At 40.2% G+C, this 24,826-nt stretch overlaps 1 protein-coding gene across 2 annotated transcripts in view; it reads left to right on the plus strand.

Moving 5' to 3' along the window:
- Positions 1-24,826, plus strand: part of COL4A6 (collagen type IV alpha 6 chain) — a 184,335-nt gene that overhangs the window by 118,986 nt on the left and 40,523 nt on the right. For both annotated transcript variants that reach the window (XM_060692072.2, XM_034435034.2), the window contains exons 6-23: positions 1,487-1,603; positions 2,779-2,847; positions 4,280-4,315; positions 5,667-5,729; positions 7,819-7,854; positions 9,438-9,479; positions 10,467-10,559; positions 12,835-12,888; positions 14,617-14,676; positions 14,884-14,928; positions 15,608-15,661; positions 16,361-16,430; positions 17,792-17,902; positions 18,957-19,106; positions 19,271-19,375; positions 20,347-20,504; positions 23,591-23,770; positions 24,443-24,626. In XM_060692072.2, coding sequence (XP_060548055.1) covers positions 1,487-1,603; positions 2,779-2,847; positions 4,280-4,315; positions 5,667-5,729; positions 7,819-7,854; positions 9,438-9,479; positions 10,467-10,559; positions 12,835-12,888; positions 14,617-14,676; positions 14,884-14,928; positions 15,608-15,661; positions 16,361-16,430; positions 17,792-17,902; positions 18,957-19,106; positions 19,271-19,375; positions 20,347-20,504; positions 23,591-23,770; positions 24,443-24,626 — 1,627 coding nt within the window. The remainder of the gene's footprint in view (positions 1-1,486; positions 1,604-2,778; positions 2,848-4,279; positions 4,316-5,666; positions 5,730-7,818; positions 7,855-9,437; positions 9,480-10,466; positions 10,560-12,834; positions 12,889-14,616; positions 14,677-14,883; positions 14,929-15,607; positions 15,662-16,360; positions 16,431-17,791; positions 17,903-18,956; positions 19,107-19,270; positions 19,376-20,346; positions 20,505-23,590; positions 23,771-24,442; positions 24,627-24,826) is intronic.

Consider the following 24,826-nt stretch of genomic DNA (forward strand, 5'->3'; position numbering starts at 1 on the left):
AGAAGCAAAATGTTTTTAAGGAAAAAAACAAGAAAGTCCAGTTGCCTTTTGAAAAAGCAGCTTTGGGACAACCATGACCTGAATGATTGAGAGAATCCATAGACGGTCTTGAATAGTCCAATATCTGCTGAATCTCAATTATACTGTTCTTATTAGAATTCCTGCCTTGTCCTGTATGTTCTCAGCTGATAAATTATAAATGTTCTTAAGAACATCTTGAAGTCCATCCCATTGAATCCTTCAGCCTCAATGGGAGACATCCCTGTTCACTCAACCATCTTCTCACCTTCCATGAGGGAGATGGGGGTTTAAGAAGTTTTATACATTTTCCAAAGCATCTGAAGGCAGGACAAGAAGCAACAAGGAGAGAAGCAACCTAGACCTAAGAAGAAATTTCCTGACAGTGAGAACTATTAATCAGTGAAACAACTTGACTCCAGAAGTTGTGAATGCTCCAACACTGAAGGTTTTAGACAACCATTTGTCTGAAATGGTATAGGGTTTCTTGCCTTAGCAGGAGATTGGACTAGAAGACCTTCAAGGTCGTTTCCCACTCTGTTATTCTGTTATTTAGATGCAAGGAGGGGATTTAAGGTTGCCCACAGAGCTCTGTGTTTTTGCATGGTGGCAAAAGACTAACTTGCCTCTTGGAAAAATGCAATCAAAATCTCCAATCCCTGCAGATGCAGCTTAAACACACACCCTTCCTTCCTCATTTTGTTTTACAGTCAGAATTCAAAGCCACAATGTAAGCTTGCTTTCGTAAAGCTATTTCTGCTGCCATCTGCTGTTTTGGTTTCAGAGGGTAGGGAAAATTGCACAGAGATGAAAGCACAGCCAGTCTGTTCAGTCCATGTACAGATGGTTAGGACAAACCTTTGTTAGAAACAGTTAATAAGAATGTGTTTTTGTTAATTTTTCAGTGGGATTGCACCCACTGAATCAGAGCTTCAGAACTGATTAACTGTCTCACTAATCCAACACGCAGGGTTATCAGGTTGAGGCATGCAAATATAAACAAATGTACTTTTTGGTAACTATTTACATGACTATACATTCTTTATAAAATGAGGAACTGATTGAAAATTATTTTAGCTTTTTTTCCCCGTGAAGATGATAACATTTGGAAAGATAAATAACAGTCAGAGCGCCCTGAATATTGGGATAAGTTTGTTGGCATTTAATGAAGAGAAAAATACCTCTGGGGCTATTGCAAACTTGGGAGTTGACTGGGCTCATAAATAAATACAATAAACACAATAAATCTTTGCAGTTTCCACAGCTGAGTAAATGTGTAAAGCATCCAAAGCACGGATACGGAGTAAATGTGTAAAAAAATTTCATATCTGGTGTTATCAAGCTCAGGTATGCAAATATAAATGAATGTCCTCCTAGGCAAGGCCAATTCAATTCCCATGCATTCTTTAAAAATTAAGAAGTGATTAAGAAATATTAATTTTTGCTTCTTCTTTTTTTCCTTGAACAGGGACACCCAGGTCAGCCAGGATCCAGAGGTCTTCCTGGTTTAGATGGCTGTAATGGTACCATTGGAAGTCCTGGTATCTCTGGATCAGATGGATTCCCTGGTCCCCAAGGACCACCGGTATTTCTTGATGTAGCCTTTGTCCTAGGTTGAGATAGGTGGTGGGGAAAGTGATCTGGATATCTTAAACCTATGTTTCTCAACCTTGGCGGCTTTAAGATGTCTGGATTTCAACTCCCAGAATTCCCTAGCCAGCATGACTGGCTGGGGAATTCTGGGAGTTGAAGTTCAGGCATCTTAAAGCCGCCAAGGTTGAGAAACACTGTCTTAAATAGTTACTACTATGAATGGTTCTAAAGCCGCTTTCTTTATAACTGTTCCTAGAATAAAGTGGTGAAAAGATTTGGGGGAGTCTAATTATTTCCCTTTTTTAGCAGCCAAGCAAAAAGTCATAGATCTCTATCACATCATGTCAACTCTTTCCTATCTTGAGAGCAGATGATTATCTAGAGATACATCATAGATGCCATATTCTTTGGAGAAGTCTTACTCTGGTCATGGGTAGATTTATACATTATAGTAAGCCATAGTCCAACTATAAATAACCAGCAGTATTCTAAGCCATGATGTGTGGTTCATAGATAGCTAGATTTAAACAATAGCTGGATTTAAATTTGTTTAAACAAAATTTAAACAGGTTATCCTAAATTCAAGGTGTATTGTGGCTTAAAATGTTATCTGAACCATATGCTAGTAGTACTTATTCAATAATGTATGTAGCTTATCTTATCTTCAGATGGGCAATACCATGAGAGCCTTCCAAGAAACACATTCTGACATAAAAAATGACATATAAAGCCTTCAATGTATATCGAATTGGTTGGTTAGTTAGTTGGTTGGTTGGTTGGTTGGTTGGGTTCAGTTGAGTTGGGTTGGGTTGAGTTGGATTGGTTGGTTGATTGGTTGGGTTCAGTTGAGTTGGGTTGGGTTGAGTTGGATTGGTTAGTTGATTGGTTGATTATGCACCAGCAAGTTGATGTCACCTCATGGAGATCCACCTAGATAGATTTTTCTCCATGACAATCTATTCCTAACTGGTCCTTCTGATCTTCCAACAGTGCATCCATCATAACTGTAATAGAATGTATAGAATGGAAATGAATTCTACATGCATTTCTTAGATTATTAATTTCAGCTTCAGGACAACTAAGCTTTGAATTTATTCTGACTACCTTTTTTATTTATTTTTGCTAAAGAGTATCTTTTGCTCTTGTTTTCTTAATTTCTATATCCAGGGTCGGCCTGGTCCTAAAGGCCCCAAAGGTGAACCTGTCTATGCCCCAGGGATTTTTAAAGGAGTGAAGGTAAGAAATGTCCAGGTAAAGGAACTGTAGCAGGAGCATGTCTAAGCAATTAACTTCAAAATTTTCATTTGAGAGGAAGAAAACAGCTTCAAAAAGCTTGTGCCTGTGTTTGATAAATTGAACTTTAGAAATGTAAAAAGCTGCCCAGATGTTTCAAATTGGTATTTGCATAGTCACTCAGGCACTCGTCACTTCCCGCCTGGACTACTGCAACACGCTCTACATGGGGCTCCCCCTGGGGTGCACCCGGAGGCTCCAGCTGGTCCAGAACGCGGCCGCGCGGGGGATTATGGGGGCGACGAGGCACTCCCATGTAACACCTCTCCTGCGCGAGCTGCACTGGCTCCCGGTGGTCTTCCGGGTGCGCTTCAAGGTGTTGGTGACCACCTTTAAAGCGCTCCATGGCTTAGGGCTGGGGTACTTACGAGACCGCCTTCTGCCACCAATAGCCTCCCACCGGCCAGTACGCTCGCACAGAGTGGGCCTCCTCAGGGTGCCGTCCGCCAGACAATGTCGGCTGATGACTCCCAGGGGGAGAGCCTTCTCTGTGGCGGCGCCCACCCTCTGGAACAACCTCCCCCCAGAGATACGTACAATAACAGACCTCCGGATTTTTCGTCGGGCCCTGAAAACCTATTTATTTCAACTAGCTGGGCTGGCTTGAGTTAATTTTAAATTGATTTTAAATTGGGTTATTTTAATTTACGGCCAATAATATTTAATTATTTTAAATTGCTTTTAAATTTTGTATGTATTGTTTTTTACTCTGGCTGTTCACCGCCCTGAGTCCTACTCTGGAGAAGGGCGGTATAGAAATTTAAATAATAAATAAATAAATAATAAAATTTGTCCAGATATCTGCAGAGATTGTCAGGCATCCAGGTCATGGTTGTCCCAAACCTGCTTTCTTTCACAAGGCAACTGGACCTTTGGGGTTTGCTTGAAGACGTCAGAAGTAAAAACTGAAGAAGCTTTTTGGATGAGAAGCAAAACCTCTTCAAGAAAAACAAGAAAGCACCTTTGGGACAATCTGCCCAGATTTTTAGCCACTGGTGGGATTCAAAATGCTGGTCTGATCCAACTTGATTTTTTTTTATCCTCTTAATTCATTTTCAGTCAAATGGGGTTTTTTACTGCCAACATTTTGACTAACCCAACTAAATCCAGAATCAAGCTGTTCTAGTCATCGCTACAGAGATTGCATTTAAGTCTTTGATTGGGAAGCTATCAGTCGCCCACGATTTTTAAAAAAAACATTTCTCTTCATCTCCCTAATCTTGGGATGGGAGAGTTGAATTAAGGCTGACAGAAAAGTAACTTGTCCATGTAGTGATTCCTATTTTTTTTTAACAAGCAAACATTTTCTATAATACATTTCCCTGCTAATCTATGTTTCATCTAAGTGCTTGCTGTTTTTATGTTATTTATTTAGGGAGAAAGAGGTCTTCCTGGGCTGGATGGTGCTATTGTAAGTTCATTTCCCTTGTAATTTCTGTTTTCCTTGCCTGTGTGTGTTGCATTATTTTTGGCAAAACTCAATTAGTAAAGAGAAAGAAAATTTCGACATTGTTTCCAGCATAATAGTGTTGAGCTATCCTTAGAAAACCTTAGTCCCAAATTTACCTCAGCCGTGGAAGCTTATTAGGTGACTCTGTTTGTCACAACCACAACTCACATTATAGAATTTTTATGAGGAGGGAAGTAGACTTGATCACCTTGGGAGGAAAATAAACAAATGAGGTAGACAAGGAGTGTTTTACTTTTCTTAACTGCTGTTTAATCTTTAAAAAGCTTACAGAACCACCGAACTGTTTGTAGAGAGGAAATTCTACAAGTAGGAATACAGTCCAATGTTCCCCTGCAGAGTTCCACACTGTGTGTGGTAGAAGGACAAACAATAGCTTTCTTGTTAGAAGAGTAACAAGTAGAAGATACGAGTAACACACATGTCCAGTACAAGGCCCAAGGTTGTCATGTCTGCCATGTCACCATGGCATAAAATATGATGTCTGTGGTACCACTTCCCCTCACCACAGGGTAGCCAGGGGACCTTTTGTTTATGACTAGCATTTTTCCTATTGTGGATTTTTCTAGAATTTCTGATTTATGTCTGTTAGATCTTTTGGGGGAGTAGCTCCCAGAAATAGCTAGTTAGAGAGAGAGGAGGGGGATGGATAGTTAGGAGAGAGGGGGGATGGATAAGATAGATGACAGACAGACAGACAGACAGACAGACAGACAGACAGACAGATACTAGCTTCTAGTTGCCCAACTGCCTTACATGAGAAAGACCCTTCAGCCCCCACAGCCCCTTAAACATTCCTTATGTAGGACTGGGTTTAGCTGAAAGAAAAGCCACTGGGATGAGAAAGGAAGATACAGGGAAGAATCAAGTGGGGTTGAAAAGAAAAGAAAAACCCATAAAAATTGGCTTCCTACAACCAGAGCAAACCTTTTTCTTGGCTGGCTTTTGGGCTTTGCAAATAAACAGACATCCTGAAATTTATTTCTACTTTTCACATCATGTTTTCTATCCTGTGGGGGAGTTTTGAATCTTCCTCTTGGGATTCTACACTCCAGGAGACATCCTCTTACCATGGAAGTAATCAAGCCAATGACAAGAGAGATAATAATAAGAAGCGATAACAACACAGTTCTGGTTTTGCATTACATGTGATTATTGTGTTTGTGACACTGTGATGAGTTTGGGTTACAAATCTGGCAGCGGGCAGTGCATGAAGAGAGTCGACTCATTTGGGGATGAGCAGGACACGTGACCACTGAAGTTGCTTTCTTGCCTTTGTTGTCCTTCTTAACAGGGACCTAAAGGCTTTCCAGGTCGTTCAGGCCCTGCTGGTCCCATCGGGCTACCTGGATTTCCGGTAAATCATCCTTTTTTTTTTGTTATTAATTACATCCTGAATAATCTACCATTGTAGCTAGATCAGATTGTATGAAATAGCTACTGATTGTTATCTTTTTTTTTTTAATTTGATTTATATGCCGCCCTTCTCCGGAGACTCAGAGCGGCTTACAATGCGTTAAGCAATAGCCTTCATTCTTTTGTATATTTTATACAAAGTCAGCTTATTGCCCCCACAAACTGGGTCCTCATTTCACCTACCTTAGAAAGGATGGAAGGCTGAGTCAACCTTGAGCCTTGGAGAGATTCGAACCAGCAGAAATTGCAGGCAGCTGTGTTAATAACAAGCCACTGTGTTTATAATCAGAATAGAGTTGGAAGGGACCTTGGAGGTCTTCTAGTCCAGCCCCCTGCTCAAGCAGGAGACCTTATACCATTTCAGACAAGTGACAAGTCTCTTCTTAAAAACCTCCAGTGATGAAACCCTCACAATTTCTGAAGGCAAGTTGTCCCACTGGTAATTGTTCTCACTGTTAGGAAGTTTCTCCTTAATTCCAGGTTGCTTCTCTCCTTGATTAGTTTCCAGCCATTGTTTCTTCTTCTGCCCTCTGGTGCTTTGGAGAATAAATTAAACTCCTCCTCTTTGTGGCAGCTTCTCAAATACTGGAATACTGCTGTCATATCACCCCCTAGTCCTTTGTTTCTCTAGACTAGCCAAACTTAAATCCTGCAACCGTTCTTCATATGTTTTAATCTCCAGGCCTTTAATAATCTTAGTTGCTCTTCTTTGCACTTTTTCCAAAGTCTCAACATGGTTTTTGTAGTGTGGTGACCAAAACTGGATGCAAGTATTCAAGATGTGACCTTAGTAAGGCTTTATAAAGTGGTACTAATACTTCACGTGATTTTGATTCTATGCCTCGGTTTATACTACCAAGGATTGTATTAGCTTTTTTGGCTGCTGCTGTACACTGCTGATTCATATTTAAGTGATCATCCACAAGACTCCAAGGTCCCTTAAACACGAGCCAGCAGCCAAAAAAGCGAATACAATCCTTGGTTGTATAAACAAAGGCATAGGATCAAAATCATATGAAGTATTAGTACCACTTTAGTACCACTCCAAAGCACCAGAAGGCAGGACAAGAAGCAATGAATGGAAACTAATCAAGGAGAGAACCAACCTAGAACTAAGGAGAAATTTCCTGACAGTGAGAACAATGAATCAGTAGAGTGGCTTGCCTCCAGAATTTATGGGTGCTCCAACACTGGAGGTTTTTAAAAAGAGATTGGGCAACCATTTGTCTGAAATGGTATTCCTGGCTAAACAGAAATTTGGACTAGAAGACCTCCAAGGCCCCTTCCAACTCTGTTATTCTGATTAGTCTCTTAGGATAGATTAATCTATGCCTTAATGCAGATTATTCCCTTGTTTGGCTCAGGAGGGAAGCAGAATGACAAGGTGGAAAAGGATTTAATTCCACCCCCTGCGGCTTCTGATCTACTGTAGTTTGGGTGGGATGCATTTTTCCTTTTTCACATCTATTTGCTTAAATATTAATATAAGGCAGTGGTGAAATCCAATTTTTTTTATTACCGGTTCTGTGGGTGTGGCTTGGTGGGCGTGGTGTGGCTTGGAGAGCGTGGCAGGGGAAGGATACTGCAAAATCTCAGTTCCCTCCCCACTCCTGGGGCAAGGATATTGCAAAATCTCCATTCTCACCCCACTCTGGGACCACCCAGAAGTGGCATTTGCCAGTTCTCCGAACTACTCAAAATTTCTGCTACCGGTTCTCCAGAACCTGTCAGAACCTGCTGGATTTCACTCCTGATATAAGGGCATCAGCCCAGGATAAGATGTAGGAGTGAGATTCTCACCTCATGTAAAGGAGGATTTGGCACAAGTCACCTGCTCTCATCTATTACTGAATAATTCATTTATCTCTTTGCTTCCTAAATAATATGGCAGTGTGAATAATTTTGGATATTAAAGATGCCATTCGCCTTTCATTTTTTAACAGTTCCCTCTTTTTATTTATTTGTTCCACCCATAAACTGAAATTTGTTTCTCAAATTAAAACAATTAATATTGTTTTCTTCCAATTTAGGGACCCCCAGGCTTCCCAGGACTCCCAGGATCTGTGGTAAGTGTGTTTGATTGATTCTCGGCATTCTGCCATCCATGAAATCAATAGCACTGTTTTCCTCCTGATAAACCTTAGGACAACTTTTCTGCATTAAAGATGGACAGAATGTGCAAAGTCAGAATTTTGTTCTTATTGTTCTGTTTTGCTTTGTTGGAGAGGATGGAAATACAGGTAGTCCTGGACTTAACAACAGTTAGTTTAGTGACCGTTCGAAGTTACAATGGAACTGCAAAAAGTGACATGACCATTTTTCACACTTATGACCATTGTAGCATTCCCATGGTCACATGATTTACATTCAGATGCTTGACAATATTTCATATTTATGACGGTTGTAGTGTATTGGGGTCATATGATCCCCTTTTGACAAGCAAAAGTCAGTGAGGAAACCAAATTCACTTAACAGCCGGGTTACTAATTTAATAACCACAGTGATTCACTTAATAAATGTGACAATAAAAGTCATAAAAACTCACTTAACAAATTTCTCACTTTCTCACTTAGCAACATAAATTCTGGGCTCAGTTGTCGTAAATCGAGGACTGCCTGTAGTTTTGGAATGGCTTGCTCCTGGTATATTTCTAAGTTATTTTCCATATTTGATTGCAGACAGACATTTCAGTTATGATGATTATGAATTATACTAGATATGAATCCACCAGATAGTTCCGAATGAATCTGGCACTTTTGACTACAGGTAGTTCTCAGTTTACAGCCATTCATGAAATGACTGTTTAAAGCAGGGGTCTCCAAACTTGGCAACTTTAAGACTTCTGGACTTCAACTCTGGGAGTTGAAGTCCACAAGTCTTAAAGTTGCCAAGGTTGGAGACCCCTGCTTCAAAGCTACAGCAGCACTGAAAAAATGGACTTACTTCTCACTTACAACTGTTGCAGCCATGTGATCAAAGCTCAGATGTTTGGCAGCCGGTATATATTTATAAAGGTTGCATTGTCCCAAGGTCATTGCGACCTTCTCAGCTGGCTTCCAACAAGCAAAGTCATTTTGGGAAGTTGGATTCACTTAATAGCCACGCAATTCACTTAACAACTGCAGTGATTCAATTAAAAACCATGGCATAAAATCAGCTTTACAACTGCTGATTAGCCAGAGAAATTTTGGTCCCAGTTATGGTCACGAGGACTACCTGAATTAGATCTTTCTCAAGGTTTAGGATTACAAAATATATACTTGCAATATATGCATTACTCCAGTTAATACAGCTCTTTGTAACTAATGATATTCTGTCCATTCCTATTGTGTCCGAGTGCTTTTAGTATGACATCTAGTTAATGAAATTAGTGTGAGAAAAAAGAAACATTTTAATACTTTGAACCCAAATAATTAGCTTTAATTCCTCATCAACTTGGGTTGGATTACCAGAACTAATACTATACCATTATTTTTTTTTTTCAAATGGAGAATATTGATGAACACTTTTGGAAGACAGATATAAGAAAACAAGCATTAATTCCATCGATCGTTTCTTTTGACTCCTTTGGATGTCTCTGTGTTTCAATTGTATCGTTTTTGGAAAATAAATATTACAATGATTTGGTTTTATTTTTGTTATTTTGCAGGGCAGTAGCGGTCTAGTTTTCCATGGAGAAATAGGAGAAAAAGTAAGTAGTTGTGTGTGTTTTGGTTTTGCAATGGGACACCAAATATCTTTTTCTTAACTGCGAGATTAAGAAGATTTTTTTGCTGTTCTTCCACACGTTGGCCATTTATTCAAGTTCTTGCCCTGAAAACGTGTTGCATATCAAGAAGAAGATTGGGCAATGGAGAAGAGGCTCAATTTTTTCACTCTATGTTAAAACACTGTATGTTTTCATGCAACGTACAATTTCCAAAATTGGTATCAGCTTCCAAATGTTCTCCAGAAAATCTTCATTTTCAACTGTTTTGGAAGTGATGAACAGTAGAGCCCATCAAACTTTTTGTGGGAGACCATTCTGGAGAACCCGTTCAATTATAAACAATTCCTCCAGGCTTCGGGCCCCTTGACCTCCTGAAAGAGGGGGACAGTTACTTCTCTCAGCATGACCAAAAGGGTTGGGTTGATTCCAGGGGAAGATGGAGTTCTTAAGTAACCAGAAACCAAGCCATAAAATGCTTTTTAGAGGAAAACCAGCACTTTAAATGGCATTAGGAAACTGAGAATCTAAGGCAGGGCCTGAAAAATAAGTGTAACATGCACCCGCCAGCATCCACCTGGATAGATCTCGGCCACTGCATTTTGTACCACCTAAAGTTTCCAGATAATCTTTAAAGACAGTCCCATGAAGAATGCATTGCAGGAGTCTAGAGCAGTGTTTCTCTACCTCAGCATCTTTAAGATATGTGGACTTCAACTTTGCGGACTTCATCTTCCAGAATTCCCTAACCAACAGATCTCAGAATTCCTGAGGTTGAGAAGTCCTTGTCTACAAGAGTGGTGATGAAGGCATGAGCCACCTAATCAGTCTTTAAGATGACTTTCTTGTATGTAATTTATTTATTTGTTGAATTTCTATAGCTGTCCATCTCAGTCAATGACTTTGGGCAGCTTACAATTCAAAAAATATATGACGATTAAAAATACTAATACATGTTTATTTTCCAAATAGGGAGATGTGGGGCTGCCAGGACCAGCGGGACCTCCATCTTCCACAGGGACAGAAGAATTTGTTGGATTGTCCAAAGGACAGCGAGGAGCAAAGGTTTGTTCTTAACAATGGATAAACTCTGAATGAAATATTTTTTAAAAGGATGCTGAAAGTCAGACTTGATTTCTCACAGTTTCGTCAACAAATCAGGGGTTTTTTTTGGCAATAGCATAGAAAAGGTTGGACATAAGCTTCTTCAGGCACTTTTTTTCAATTCTCCAATCCATAGTTGCCTGTCCTTGCTATAAAGGACAAATATAGTATATATTTTAATGAGAACTGGCACAGTCAAGATTAATAAACCAACTGTTTTTTCCTCAGTTTCCTCGCTTTTCTAAATTTTATGATGCAGCGCTGTAAACTACACCCTAGGCTATAATAAAATGAACATTCAGGGAAATGTATGCAAAACTGCATATGTTGGAAGAAAATATAAGCACATACTGTACATTTAGAGAAACATGTGACAAAAAGCCCACAAATGTTCCTGCTAGCTTTTCAGCCCAATATTTGCAAATTTGCACAGAAAGAGATTAGAAAGTGTGTTTCAGAAAGTATGAAAGTTGAAGCTATCAGATGAGGCAGATTTATTCATGGCTGAGCATAGGGCAACACCAATTAATTTATTATGATATAAGCTTTGGCAGGCTAAGGTCTGTTTTGTTTTTTGAAGCAGACCCTAATCTAGGAAAACATTCATATGCCTGGATACATTTGTCATTCAGTAATGGAATAAATTGATGTGTAGGTGTGGTATGGAATGTCTGTTCCTGGAAAATTTTAAATGTTGTGGCTTAAATGGAATTACTCTTGACTTTCTTGTAACTTTGATACTGTAGTGATTTAGGCTGTTATTTAAAAGATAGCACAACTAATTAATTGGAAATTCAGAGTCGGATCCTAGATTAACTCCTTGGTGAATCAGTAAACTTAACACATTCTTCTTTGTTAACAAAATGTAGGAATTTGCTGAGGAATTTAGGCACATCCTCCCAACCTTTCCTTCCCTGGGGAAAAGCAAAGATAAGAGAATGTAGCATAAACCTCCCAACAATTAAAATGATTTTCAGTTTGTTTAGAAAAGTGATTAGTCTCCCTTTCAAAAAGCGCAGAAAAAAAAAAAGCAATTTAAGCCAGTCCTGGACATTTCTTCATTTTAGTAAATGATTAACTCATTTAAGGTCTAATCTGTTCAGAGTTTGATCAATGATTTCCAACACTGTTTTCCCCACCCCAAAGAATCCTGAACGTTTACTCTTGAAAGAGTAGGACTCTTGAATGTTTGTTTCTGAGAATGTCAACTTTCCTGAGACAAGAGGCAATCAAAAGGATGCCTAAGGTTGTAATCATTACCACGGAAATGTTGACATACCAAACTGTTTTTCAGCTAAATCTCTGGGTCGTAAAATTCTGCTTACCCAGGTGGAAGATGTAATCTCTTAAAGAAACAAATAGCAGCACTCAAATGGTAGCTTTTGATTTGTACTATGTACAATGTGTCCGATAGCCCAGTTGTCTTAAATTAACCAATCTCAGCTCTTTGATTTCGTCAAGTTGTTTTGGATATACGTAATTGCAAACCACACTTTTCCCCAGCAGAGTTGCAAGAGAGAGTGAGAACTTTTTTGCTTCAGTATTAGATAACAGAAGAACAGAATTGGAAGGGACCTTGGAGGTCTTCTAGTCCAACCCTCTGCCCAAGGCAGGAGATCTTAAATCGTTCTGGACAAATGGTTGTCCAATCTTTTCTTTAAACCCTCCAGTGATGGAGCATCTACAACCTCTGGAAGCAAAGCAGTTCCACTGGTTAATTGTTCTCACTGTCAGGAAATTTCTCTTTATTTCTAAGTTGGCTCTCTCCTTCATTAGTTTCCATCCATTGCTTCTTGTCCTTCCTTCAGGTGCTTTGGAGAATAGGTTAACCCTCCTCTTCTTTGTGGCAGCCCCTTAGATATTGGAACACTGCTATCATGACACCCCTAGTTCTTCTTTTCATTAACTTCATGTTTTCCCGGCAACTGATTCTGCTCACTCAAATTATCTCTATTAGAGCTCTGCAGCTGACACCAATGCAGAATGTAGAAATGCCCTGTTTTCCAGCCTCAACAATGAGTCTTAACAATTTTGAAATAAGATAACTTCAAGTTGTATGTTAACAAGATGACTCAATATAAATTGACAGTGATGGTTAATCACGGTTTAGAATTTGGATGTCAATATATCAATAGGATAAACAAATAGACGTAAAAATGAATATTCAAACCTAGATCTTACAGTATTGAGTAGTGGTATGTTACTGAGTGTTTGATTTTATACTTGTTTGTTTCAGGGAGTTCCTGGGGTAAAAGGAATTCCAGGCCCACCAGGAGTTCCTGGACGTCCGGTAAGATGTTTCATCCAACCTTTGTTGACCTATCTCCCCTTTGAAAAGGATGGAAATGGCACATAGTTCAGAATAAACTCCACCCCAACCGAGGCACCCATCTACAATGAAGCCATGTTTGACAAGCATGGAAGCAAAAGGGTTCCCACGCTTCTTCTGATCATGTGGGAGAAGGAGAAAGGAGAATCTGAGCATCTTCCCACCACACATTTGTCTTCTCCTTGTTCCCATCATTCCGTCATTGTCTGAGTATGAGCATGGTTTCCACACAGGGATAATAAGCCTTTGCAACGAGTCCTACAGTATTGGTGTATTTTCATTGTAATAATGAAAGCATAATTTGTTGGCTTGTTTCTATTTTGGGTTTTCTGTTACATATAAACAAATTCCCTCTAATGTAAATTGGAATTTTTGACAAATGCTTCTTGTTCAGAAGGATGGTTTCAATGACAGCTCATATAGGCAGAAGTTTTTATTATAGCGTCTTAGCATCTGGCACAAATCCTGCACAATGACTCGTTTCCCCCTACCCACCACCCCCACTCTCTCTGGTCCCTTCTTGGGTGGTGGCAATGAATTTTCTACCCCCATGAAACATTTGCAAATGACGTTGCTGTCATTGTAATCTAAGAAAAGAGTGTTTTAGGAAACTTTGAAACCATGGAGTAAATTATTTACTAATTGTGTCATTAAATTGTTTGCGGGGCATTCTCTTCTCCAAATAAGAGGTGCATAACTAGGGGTTTTCTGTCGATGGTTGGATATTCCAAGATGTTCATTGCTGTCTAAGGAAGACGATACGTGCTTTTTAATGTAACCTTTGAGTGAGCTGTAATGCAGAAAATTGATTAAAAAATGGAGTTGCAGAACAAACAGAAGAGTGATGTCAGCAGGGGTGTGTGCTTACAGATCCTCTGAGTGATTCTTGTTTATAGATAAAACCTTACTTGAACTTATTTTGAACATAAATGATGAAACATGCAAAGTAAAGGCATTGATTGCATGTAAATTCACCACAAATTAACGCAGATTCTTTCTGTGCATGCCAGTGGTGGGTTTCAAAAATTTTTACTACCGGTTCTGTGGGTGTGGCTTGGTGGGCGTGGCATGGCTTGGTGGGTATAGCATGATGGGCGTGGCAGGGGAAGGATACTGCAATACATTACCATTCTCACCCCACTCTAGAGGAAGGTTATTGCAAAATCCCCATTTCCTCCTGATCAGCTGGGACTTGGGAGGCAGAGAAGAGATGGGGGCCGGGCCAGTCAGAATTTTTACTACCGGTTCTCTGAACTACTCAAAATTTCCACTACCGGTTCTCCAGAACTGATCAGAACCTGCTGAAACCCACCTCTGGTGCATACATATTTTTATTTACCAGTGAAGTATAACAATTGAACAATATGAAATGTATTGATATTTCAAGGGAAAAATATATGCATTTCAGCGATTAAAAAAACTGAAAATAAGGGACAGGATGAAACCCAGGAAAAAGAAAAAAGAAAAAAAAAAGATTCAAGGTATTAAATAAAATGAATTCTGGCCTTAAACATATATCTATTAAGTGTAAATCTGTTAAATATAGACCAGCTGCTTGGTAGGAAAAGTTTATGTCTACACAAAAACATGGAATCATCTATCTTATCCTTGTTCTCTTTCTTTCTTTCTTTCTTTCTTTCTTTCTTTCTTTCTTTCTTTCTTTCTTTCTTTCTTTCTTTTTTTGTTTAGGGTTTCTGGAGCTTTGGAGAAAAGGGAGAAAAAGGTGTCCCCGGTTTACCAGGACCCAGAGTAAGAAGCTTCACAAAATCTTGCTTTTTGGAAAATATTTGTACAGGTAGTCCTCAACAAATGACCAATTGCTTATCAAAGGTACTCCAGACTCCCCAAAAGACTTGGGGACTAAGGCTTAGAGAGTGGCAAAGTCCAGTGGAGGGACCTATAGGTGTCAAACTGGAGCACATACTCAACCGCACTTTTGATTTTCTTTCATTTTAGGGAGACACGGGACCGAGGGGATCTTACGGAAACGTAGGCAGAAAGGTATGTTGTGTGTTCACAAACATCTTTATTCATCTAGCACAGGGGTCTCCAACCTTGATAACTTTAAGATTTGTGGACTTCAACTTCCAGAGCTCCTCAGTCAGCAAAGCCAGCAAATTCTGGGAGTTGAAGTCCACAAGTCTTAAAGTTGCCAAGGTTGGAGACCCCTGATCTAGCAGATGATGCCACAGTGGGCATTTCCTGGTGAGGCCCAGCAGAACATTTTGGAACAATATGTCTAGTTTGATATGGGAGATCCTGGCTCTTGATCCTTTAAAGGACAAGCTATTTTATCAAGTCTTTGGACAGACAGTTGGACTCTAATTATTTGTGAATTCCAAAAGGCATTTGAGACCCTTTAATTCTTCTGCTGGACCTTTGGAATGTAAAGGCAATGTAGGGCACAACTGGCATGTTTAAGGCCAATTTGGGTTTTTAATTTGATTGATAATTCAATTTGATTCTTTATGAGCATGCAGTGTTCCTGTATACAAGAGTCTAGCCAGAGTCTTCAATTAGAGTTGGCTTGCTTGCTTGCTTGCTGCTCAACCACTCTGCTCAAACGTATTATGCAGTATGCAGAAGAAATGATTTTTCAATAAATGAATAATTACAGAAGAAAACAGGGAGAAAAACCCCGTGTTCTTCTCATTCTGAATCATCTTTCATTGTTATTCAGGGAGTTCTGGGCGAATCAGGATATCCTGGTTGGGATGGCTCTCCAGGCGGAAAGGTAACCCGCTCCACATGAAAAATTGACCAGGTAGCACAAATATTGTAGCTTTAGACAAGACAGGGAAATAGCCCAAAGGTAGCTGTGACTTGACAGTCCTCTCCCTTTTTTTAAAAAAAATAATAATAATGTTTTCAAAAATTTTATTCACAACGTTAAAATGCAAATTCCCAAAACAGGAACAAAAATACAAAAACAAAATTAAACGAGATTTCAAAGGGGAATAAAACACATACACATAAATTTCTTCCCACTTGAATATTGATAAATATATTTCAAGAATAATAGTTGCAAAACAGGCCCACAAATTATGAACTACTATAATTCTGTTTACCCAATCAAGTCCTTTCCTGATCTGTCACTTCTTCACTTTAGATAGACCTGGAAAGAAGACATTGAGATAAGAAACTTCTTAATGTGTTTCCAAGGCACTTGCAGTATAGTAAAACTACAGGGATATTTCTTGATTCAAAATAGCTGAAAACTCATGTTTTCTTATTTCTAGCCAAGCTTTGTCCCTGACAGATTCGTCTTCTGTATTACAGAGATTTTTATTTTGTTTTTGTGCATATCGTCATTCAGCCACGCTACCCACCCAACTTTGTATTTGTGCCCTACTTCCCAAGTTACACTTTGGATGAAGCAGAAACCTTTTGACTAAACTGTGAAGCTCTTGTGTTTTCTATTTCTTGCTTTCAGGGTGAATTTGGCGATGTGGGTCCACCAGGCCCTTCATTAATTGTTGACATAAATGGTGCTGTCATATCAGGTGGGTGATTTTCCTTACAAATCCATGTCTTCTTTAACATGTATGAAGAATAAGATAAGAATAAGTTAAAAAGAATGAAATGTTTCTCAAGGCTAGATTAGTGTTGCCACACTAGAGTATTAGAGTTCCATGGCATTCAAATCAGAGTAGACCACAAGGAGTGCCTTCCAGATGGATTACATCGCAGATCCCTGAATGGTTCTATTTTCTTGGCATATGGGGATGCTTCTGGAGGAACCACTAGAGGATTCATAAATGCAAAATTGCTGTATCTGGCTTGTCCGAGCAATTTCTGTTGTGGAAATTGTTATTGCTGGCTAGGATTGTGTGATTAAAAAAAGGGGGAAACCCTCAACAAAAGAACCTAGAATCAGAAGAGACCATAATGTTCCTAAAGTCCAGCCCTGGTTCCATGCAAGAATCCAAATTCAATCCTGTGAAATATGTCCTTCAATTATCATTCTTTTATAAAACACCTTCTGGAGAAGAAGAATAAAATTTGGAGCCCACCTTCTCCTCTTACTGTCTTCCCCATCATTTGATCAATGCAGGATATGCAGACAGCAGGAACATGACTCAGAGGTCCCTAGAATTGGAAGGAGACTTCAGACAATGGAATCCAAACTTCTATTTAGTGCAGAAATCAAGTTTAAATCATCCCTGCATGTTTGGTCAAAATGAACCAAGAGAGTTTCACCCATCACAGGCTGTATCCCTTGGTCTTCCTCCTTATTTATTTATTTATTTATTATTCAAATTTCTATACTGCCCTTCTCCTTTCGGACTCAGGGCGGTGAACAGCCAAAATAAAACATTTATACATAAAGTACGATTAAAAATAGATTTAAAATAATTACATTTGGCCCATAGTTTAAAATTTATCAATTTAAAATCCATATCAAAATTTAAAATCAACCATAAAATCATAAAATCAAGAGAGACCGGCTAACTGAAAGAGATGAGTTTTTAGGGCCCGACGAAAAGTCTGGAGGTCGGAGATCACTCGTATCTCTGGGGGTAGATTGTTCCAAAGGGTAGGTGCCACCACAGAGAAGGCTCTCCTCCTGGGGGTCGCCTTCTCCTCCCTGATACCAAAGGATAACTTAAATGCCAATTTTCTTTCCAAGACAGTTGTTGTAGAATGTCTGAAGGACTTCTTTGCATGCCATTTCAATCCTAGGCATTTCCAGATACTATTAGAAAAAGTTCTGAATTGATCAGTTTAGGCACCATTGAATTTTGTGGGTTCTAACAGCAGCTAAATCAGCTTTTTACATTCCAAAAGTAGGCTACTAATGTAATGAGTGAGATAAATGAAGATAAGTTCTGAAGTTATTTTCTTTCCATCTTTTAAATCCTAGGTCCCCCTGGAGACCCTGGCACACCAGGAACCCCTGGACCTAGAGGAGATGAGGGAAATATAGGTTTGCCAGGATTTCCTGGGCAATCAGGACGTCCTCCAAGCTTTCCAGGTAACCTAGTTAAGAATCCATGGCTGGTGAGAGAATCCAAGGGTATCTTCATGTAAGAAGCCAACTACAAAGTATCTGATTTGTTTTCTGATAAGTTGATCATCTCTCTAGAAAGACATGGTCATCATGACATGTCTTTTGAGGCTGATAGGCTGACAAAGGCATACTTGTAAAAAAAATGTCTCAGAAAATACCAAAGAGAAAAATACAAGGAAACAAGGAAAAAGGACTTAGAGGAACTTTTAATATGTCTCACATATTGGGGCAAAAAAAGTGGGAAATGGGGGGAAATGTATAGTTTACTGATATTTAGAGTGGGTTTTCAATCACCTAATATCCTTTGCTTAATTTCTGGAAGGAATCAATGAAATCTCTGTCCATCTATCCTTCCCACTGTATTTCTGTTGTCCTTCCATCTTTCCTCACCCAGTTTCATCTATGAATCTGATGATAATGATGATGATGATGATGATGATATCTGTTCAGTTGGGTCTGACTCTTGGCGATTCTATGAGCCAGGTCTTTCCAGTCTTTCAATCTTGCACTACTTCTCTGAATTTTTCTATTCTCTGTCTGGTATCAGCTTTGATCGTGTCCAACCATGTGATTTTATGGATTATCTATAAATCTACATATGTTAAATTATAAAGCCTTCCGCACTGAATCCCTGCTTAGTTAGTTAGACCCATCTTTGCTAACCAGAACTGGTAGTCTTCAGATGGGTGCAATGTGACCTAAAGCTCAAAGTCAGTTAGAGAGGACACAATTGGCAAATCTCCACTAAAATATACCATCTCCTCAACTCCTTGAAAGCAATGGTGGCATCCTAAGCAAAGACTGGTCCCAAATGCTAGCAGAACAGTTTTCTAGAACTGTCCGTGGCTCTTCCAATCCAACAGGAATGTCGAGTGTTGGCTTACCTGGCCAAGATGCCTTAAACTAGAAAGTTGTATTCTATTGCTTTTAGCAGTTGAATCAGAAAATGAAGGAGCAGATTATTGGGTATGGGAATATGAATTTAGATGATAACTCCTGAAACATAGTCCTCATTTAGGTCTCCCAGGTTCAACAGGAGTCCCAGGGATCCCAGGATTTAGAGGTGACCGAGGAGACCCAGGAAGGACTACAGTTGGATCTCCAGGCCTACCTGGGAAAGATGGAGATCCAGGGTTACCCGGAGCTCCAGGGTTACCAGGTGCTTCAGGTAAGTCCAAGATCAGGTACAACTTCTATTCTGCACTGATTTTGTGTATGAAAATTGACCTGCTTTCTCTTTGCTGCAAGGAAATATCATCTTCTTGCTTGTCATGACTATCCAGTTTTCTAGATACTTGAGGATTTTAATATCTTTTTTTCCCCAAAATGCAGATATAAAACACCCAGCAGGTACAATCTTTAGTGGAGAACCTGGGGAGCCAGGTATCCCTGGACCAAGGGGACCCCCAGGAATCTTCGGCTTAAAGGGGTATAAAGGTGAGTAGAATTCTCACTGTCTGGACATTCCCCCAATGTTCTCAAGTACTCAATCATGGTCTTTTTGGAAGAAAGCAGCTATAAGATGTACCACAACATTTTACATGAGTCCACTTGTGCAACATTTGTTTTTACTTCTTGGCCTGAGGAATGGCAGAATTTTCACTTTGGTTTGGAGGATCCATGCCCACATGGCCCAAAAAAACCCCCCCTTCTGTTTAGGAAAACATGGGCTTCATCTATTTATCTATATAGCTTACATTAGTGGACTAGATGCAAGATGCATAAATCTTTCCACTCCTAATCTAACACTTTAATCACTCTCAGAACTTGGAGGAAGGAGCCAGGCTAATTAACTGACCACCTGTTTCTGTGGCTGGAGGAACAAATGCTAGGATACATTCTTTCAGCGTCTCCCATAAACCAGAGATGGATTGAGTTATAATCAAGACAAGATTTAATCCTGAGTCAAGAATCTGTTATGAAGACATGGCTATTAACCTGCTTGTGGAAATTATTTTGCTTAGAGTGAATTAAGTACAAGGAGTAAAATTGTCCTTAAGTTGCATTAATGTCTGGGGACCTCATGGACACATTTCTGTAGAGTTTCATTTTCCAGAGACCTTCCAGCCAAATACTAACAAGTCCAGTCCCTTATTAGCTTTCCAGGATCTGCCAATTACCTGGGCATTGTGTAGAAGCATGTATCCATTCATTTAACCCATTAGCATGAACAATGTATTCACTCACTCTACAGAAGAAACTTGTCCTCCTATATTATCCTGATTCTATTTTTTGGGTTTTGTTGACACAAAAGACACATGCAGAGAGAGAGAGAGCAACAACTAAAATACAGATACTAGGTTTGTACCTGTGAACACTTATAGGTAGAATTTTTTTTAAAAAAAAACCTGATTTGAGGTCACAATTGTGGTGTGGCTCATGTCTGAAGTGAACTATTTTCCCCCCAGGGAACGGTGGTGATTGTGCCTGTGATGGAGGAATCACAAGAATTGGCTTGCCAGGAGAGTCAGGCAGCTCTGGTCAACCTGGCAGACAAGGTGATATTGGACCAAAAGGATCCTTGGGGGATCCAGGAGATGGCATACCAGGTCCCCCTGGACCACCAGTAAGTAAATAATGGATTTCTTTTGTTTGATAGGGAACAATGTCAGAAGAAATTAGAAAGGTGAGATAAGCTTAATTTTAAAAACTTTTCGTTTGGTGGGGAAGAGGAAATTCATCTTTAGAAGGCTATTTATGGTGGGTGGCCATACCCAGGAGAGGTTCCTCTGTCTCCAAAGAAGATCGGGCCAGAGTAATACTTTCCTGGGAGACTAATAGACTACTCTTCATCCCCATCTTGAAGAAAGCCTCATTATAGGTTCCTGAAATAAGGAATTATACTGAGGGGTGAAGTTAAAAGAGGGATTGGTCTAGAATCTCTATGTAGCCACAACCAAAGTTATTGTATTTTTCGGAGGATAAGATGCACCTTTTTCCCCAAAAAAAGAGGGTGAAAATCTGGGTGCGTCTTATACTCCCGAATGTAGCTCCAGAGGTTTCAGAGACTGAAAAAAGCATCAGAAACAAAGCTTCAGAAAAGAAGCCTCAGAGGCTTTTTTTCTGAAGCTCTGTTTTGGAGGCTTTCAGAGGCAGGAAAAAAAGTTTTTTCTGAAACAGAGTTTCAGAAGTTTCAGAGGCAGGAAAAAAAAGCAAAAAAAAAAGCAAGGCACAGGGCTCACAACCAAGGAACCTGTTGCTAAAATTCATCTCTGGGAAGAGCTGATTGGGGGTATCAGCTTTTTTCTTATTTTCCTCCCCAAATACTAAGGTGCGTCTTATATTCTGAAAAATACGGTAGTTGAGAAGATTCCTATGCATAGGCATGAGTAGTAATAAATCAGTTTAACTGGACCTTTATGTGTGGACCTGATCTTTCATGCCTGATATATGGACAGAATTTACTGTAGTTCATAATTTTATTATCTGATTCATATTGAACACCAAAAGCAATAAAAATAAAAATGCAGCATGTCCAGGTCCAATCTGGTTCAAACAATAACTCCTGAACCTTTCCCAGGTGCACCAGACAAGAAACATGACCAGATAAGCAAGTTCTACCTTATTCTAAGACTACATTAACAGAACCTTCCAAATCTGGAAGTACAAATCTCCCACCATCTTTTTTACAGTCTGAGATATTAGTGAGGTTCCTTTCTGAGGCCCTTTCTTTGTCCATCATGGAGCTGCAGGCTATGTCCTCTCTTATCTGATCATTTCCTAGACAGCAGGATGGATTTGATTTAAATCAAGTCGATTTAAATCACAATTGAAATCATGATTGAAATCACTAGTAAAAAGGCTTGATTTAAATCAACTCAATTTAAATCATAATTTTTAAAGAGCAACTGTCATCTCTGTCCCTCAGCGGCTCCTCCTCTGACCCGCTGTTGACTCACCGACAGTCCCATTCAATTTAATGAGACGGCTGTGACACAACAAGGTGAGGGACGTGACGGGCAGCAGGCGAGTGGATGCCCACTAAGAGGCGCTGCCATGATGGATCTGAAATGACAGGGGCTCTTTAATATTATATTTATAAGCTTTAGAAAGTTTCGCTTTTGTTTTTACTGCTTCCCCTTCCTCCTCACACTTAGAGCCTGGTGGTACAGATGCATTTCTCTTCAAACAATCTTACAGTTTGTCGTGTACATAGATTTGCAAAACAATGGGATAAAGGAATATTCCTGAACTTTGTTTTATGATTTATCTCATGGTTACTGTGAAATTGTGTGAATGCATCAATGCAGTGCATGTTATCTCAGCTTGCAGAGCTTGGATTCATTGAATGAGTTTACCAAAAATGTAAATATTGCAGAATATACAGCCTCATGCTACCTAACTAAGCTCCATTTCATGCTGAAACTAAATTATTAATGTATCTTAAATAGAAAACTATCTTTAGATAGATTTTTACTCCAAAAGCATTTTATTAAAATACATTTGATAAAAATAAAAAAAAATCTGATTTAAATAAAAAAATCTGATTTAAAACAAAAAAATCTGTGTTTTTTTTAAAAATAAAATCGATTTTTATCCACCTTGCTAGACAGTGTCTTTTATCCTCACTCTCCCCCTCGTCCCCCAAGATCATTCTACATACCATTTTACTCCCGTAGTTAATGAGTACATCATCTGTTTTTTCTGAACTCTCTCTGTTTGTCTTCCCAATGATACCCTTGACGTAATGTCCCGGTGCCTGGAGGCCATGCGGATCTGGATGGGGAGAAACAAGCTCAGACTCAACCCTTCCAAGACCGAGTGGCTGTGGTTCCCGGTATAGTCAGCTGGCTCCATTGCTGACTATTGGGGGTGAGATCTTGGCCCCCTCAGAGAGGGTTCGCAACTTGGGTGTTCTCCTGGATGCACGGCTGTCTTTGGAAGATCATATGACGGCCATGGCCAGGGGAGCTTTTTATAAGGTTCACCTGATACGCCAGTTGCGTCCCTTTCTGGACCAGGATGCCTTGCGCACGGTCACTCATGCCCTCGTCACGTCCTGTCTGGACTACTGTAATGCTCTCTACATGGGGCTACTCTTGAAGAGCACTCGGAGGCTCTAACTGGTCCAGAATGCGGCCGCGCGGGTGATTATGGGGGCGACATGTCGCACCCATGTAACATCTCTCCTGCGCGAGCTGCACTGGCTCCCGGTGGTCTTCTGGGTGCGATTCAAGGTGTTGGTTACCACCTTTAAAGTGCTCCATGGCTTAGGACCTGGGTATATACAAGATCACCTTCTGCCACCGATAGCCTCCCACCGGCCCATACGCTCCCACAGAGAGGGACTCCTCAGGGTGCCGTCAGCCAAACTATGTCGACTGGCGACACCCAGGGGGAGAGCCTTCTCTGTGGGGGCACCTGCCCTCTGGAATGAGCTGCCCCTAGAGGTGCGTATGATCCCTAACCTGCGTACCTTCTGCGGCGCCCTTAAGACTCTTTTGTTCCAACAGGCCAGGCTGGCTTAATATGAATTTTAAATCGGGTGTTTGTTAGCTTTTAACTTTGTGGACCAAATTTTATATATTCGTTTTAAATTGTTTTTAAATTTTGTGAGTTTATATGTGTTTTAATATGGCTGTACACCGCCCTGAGTCCCTTGGGAGAAGGGCGGTATAGAAGTTTAATAAATTCAATTCAATTCAATTCCAGGGCTTCCTAGGTCAATCTGGTCTTCCAGGCCTTAAAGGACAAAAAGGGGAACCATCTTCAGCCTCAGGAAGAGGACCTCGAGGAGATCCAGGGAATATTGGACTCAGGGGTCCTTCGGGGCAACCTGGAACTCCTGGTAGGGATGGCATTCCAGGTGTCCCAGGTCAACGTGGACTTGCGGTATGTTTGTCCATCTTGGAGCCCCTTAGAATAAGATGCATGCCTGTGTCTCCCCTAACTGGCATCCAGAGATGTTGAGCTTTATCACCTCAAATTCCTAGCGAGCTATGGCTATGGATTATGAGACCAGACTGCTTTCCTTTGATGATGTGGGTCACTATGTACAACTTGTCAAGTCCTTGACAAAAGAACTTCTCAGCTTTTGTAAACTCTTCTGCCTAGATTAAAGGGCTGACATTTAGATTAGATGTACTGATATTCCTAGGAGAAGATACGATGCCGAACCATCTGCACCCCAACTGTTATCTCACAAGAGATTTTCATCCACCTATAATTGATTTTCTCTCCACCTACCTACCTGACTGCTTCTTACATACCATACCAGGAAGCAAATGGTCCTGGGATACATCATTTCCTCAAAGATAACTGCAGCATCAGGGATCTGCCATATTTTTGGATGGCTTGGAGACCGCATTAGTTCTTTTTCCAGTTCAGACCCAACTCCAAGCTGGAGGTGCAGATTCATCTTCCTTAGAGGTGGGGCTTTATCAACCCTCAAAACCTTTGCTTCCAAACCAAGAGTATGTCTCTTGATGATTTTGCTAATCATTATTCTTGATATGGGGATTTCTCCCATCTGCATAGTCTTTTTTTGTATCTCTGTGTATTTAGGGTGATGATGGATTTGGCTTCCCAGGGGACAAAGGTTTCCCTGGATTACCTGGCACAAGAGGGAAGTATGGTGACATTGGCCTACCTGGCATTGGTTTCCCGGGGCCAAACGGACGTTTTGGACCTACAGGTGATCCAGGGATTAGTGGCATTCCAGGACAACCTGGACCTCCAGGGGCACCAGGTAAGTTATGTGGGGATTAATCTGATTTTGGATTGATCACCACAGCCAGGATAGTGGATCATTCAGATTGTTAGATGTGGACTTGGAGATCCAAGTTCAGGTCCCCACTAGAACTTGAGAGTTAAAGGATGCCTTTGGGCCCCTCAGTCTCAGCCCAGTCTACTTCACAGGACTATTGTGGGGATAAATTTAGGGAAGAC

The sequence above is a fragment of the Pantherophis guttatus genome, chromosome 12, assembly GCF_059756535.1.
Source record: "Pantherophis guttatus breed Tessera chromosome 12, ASM5975653v1, whole genome shotgun sequence".
In the NCBI taxonomy this organism is placed as follows: Eukaryota; Metazoa; Chordata; class Lepidosauria; order Squamata; family Colubridae; genus Pantherophis; species Pantherophis guttatus.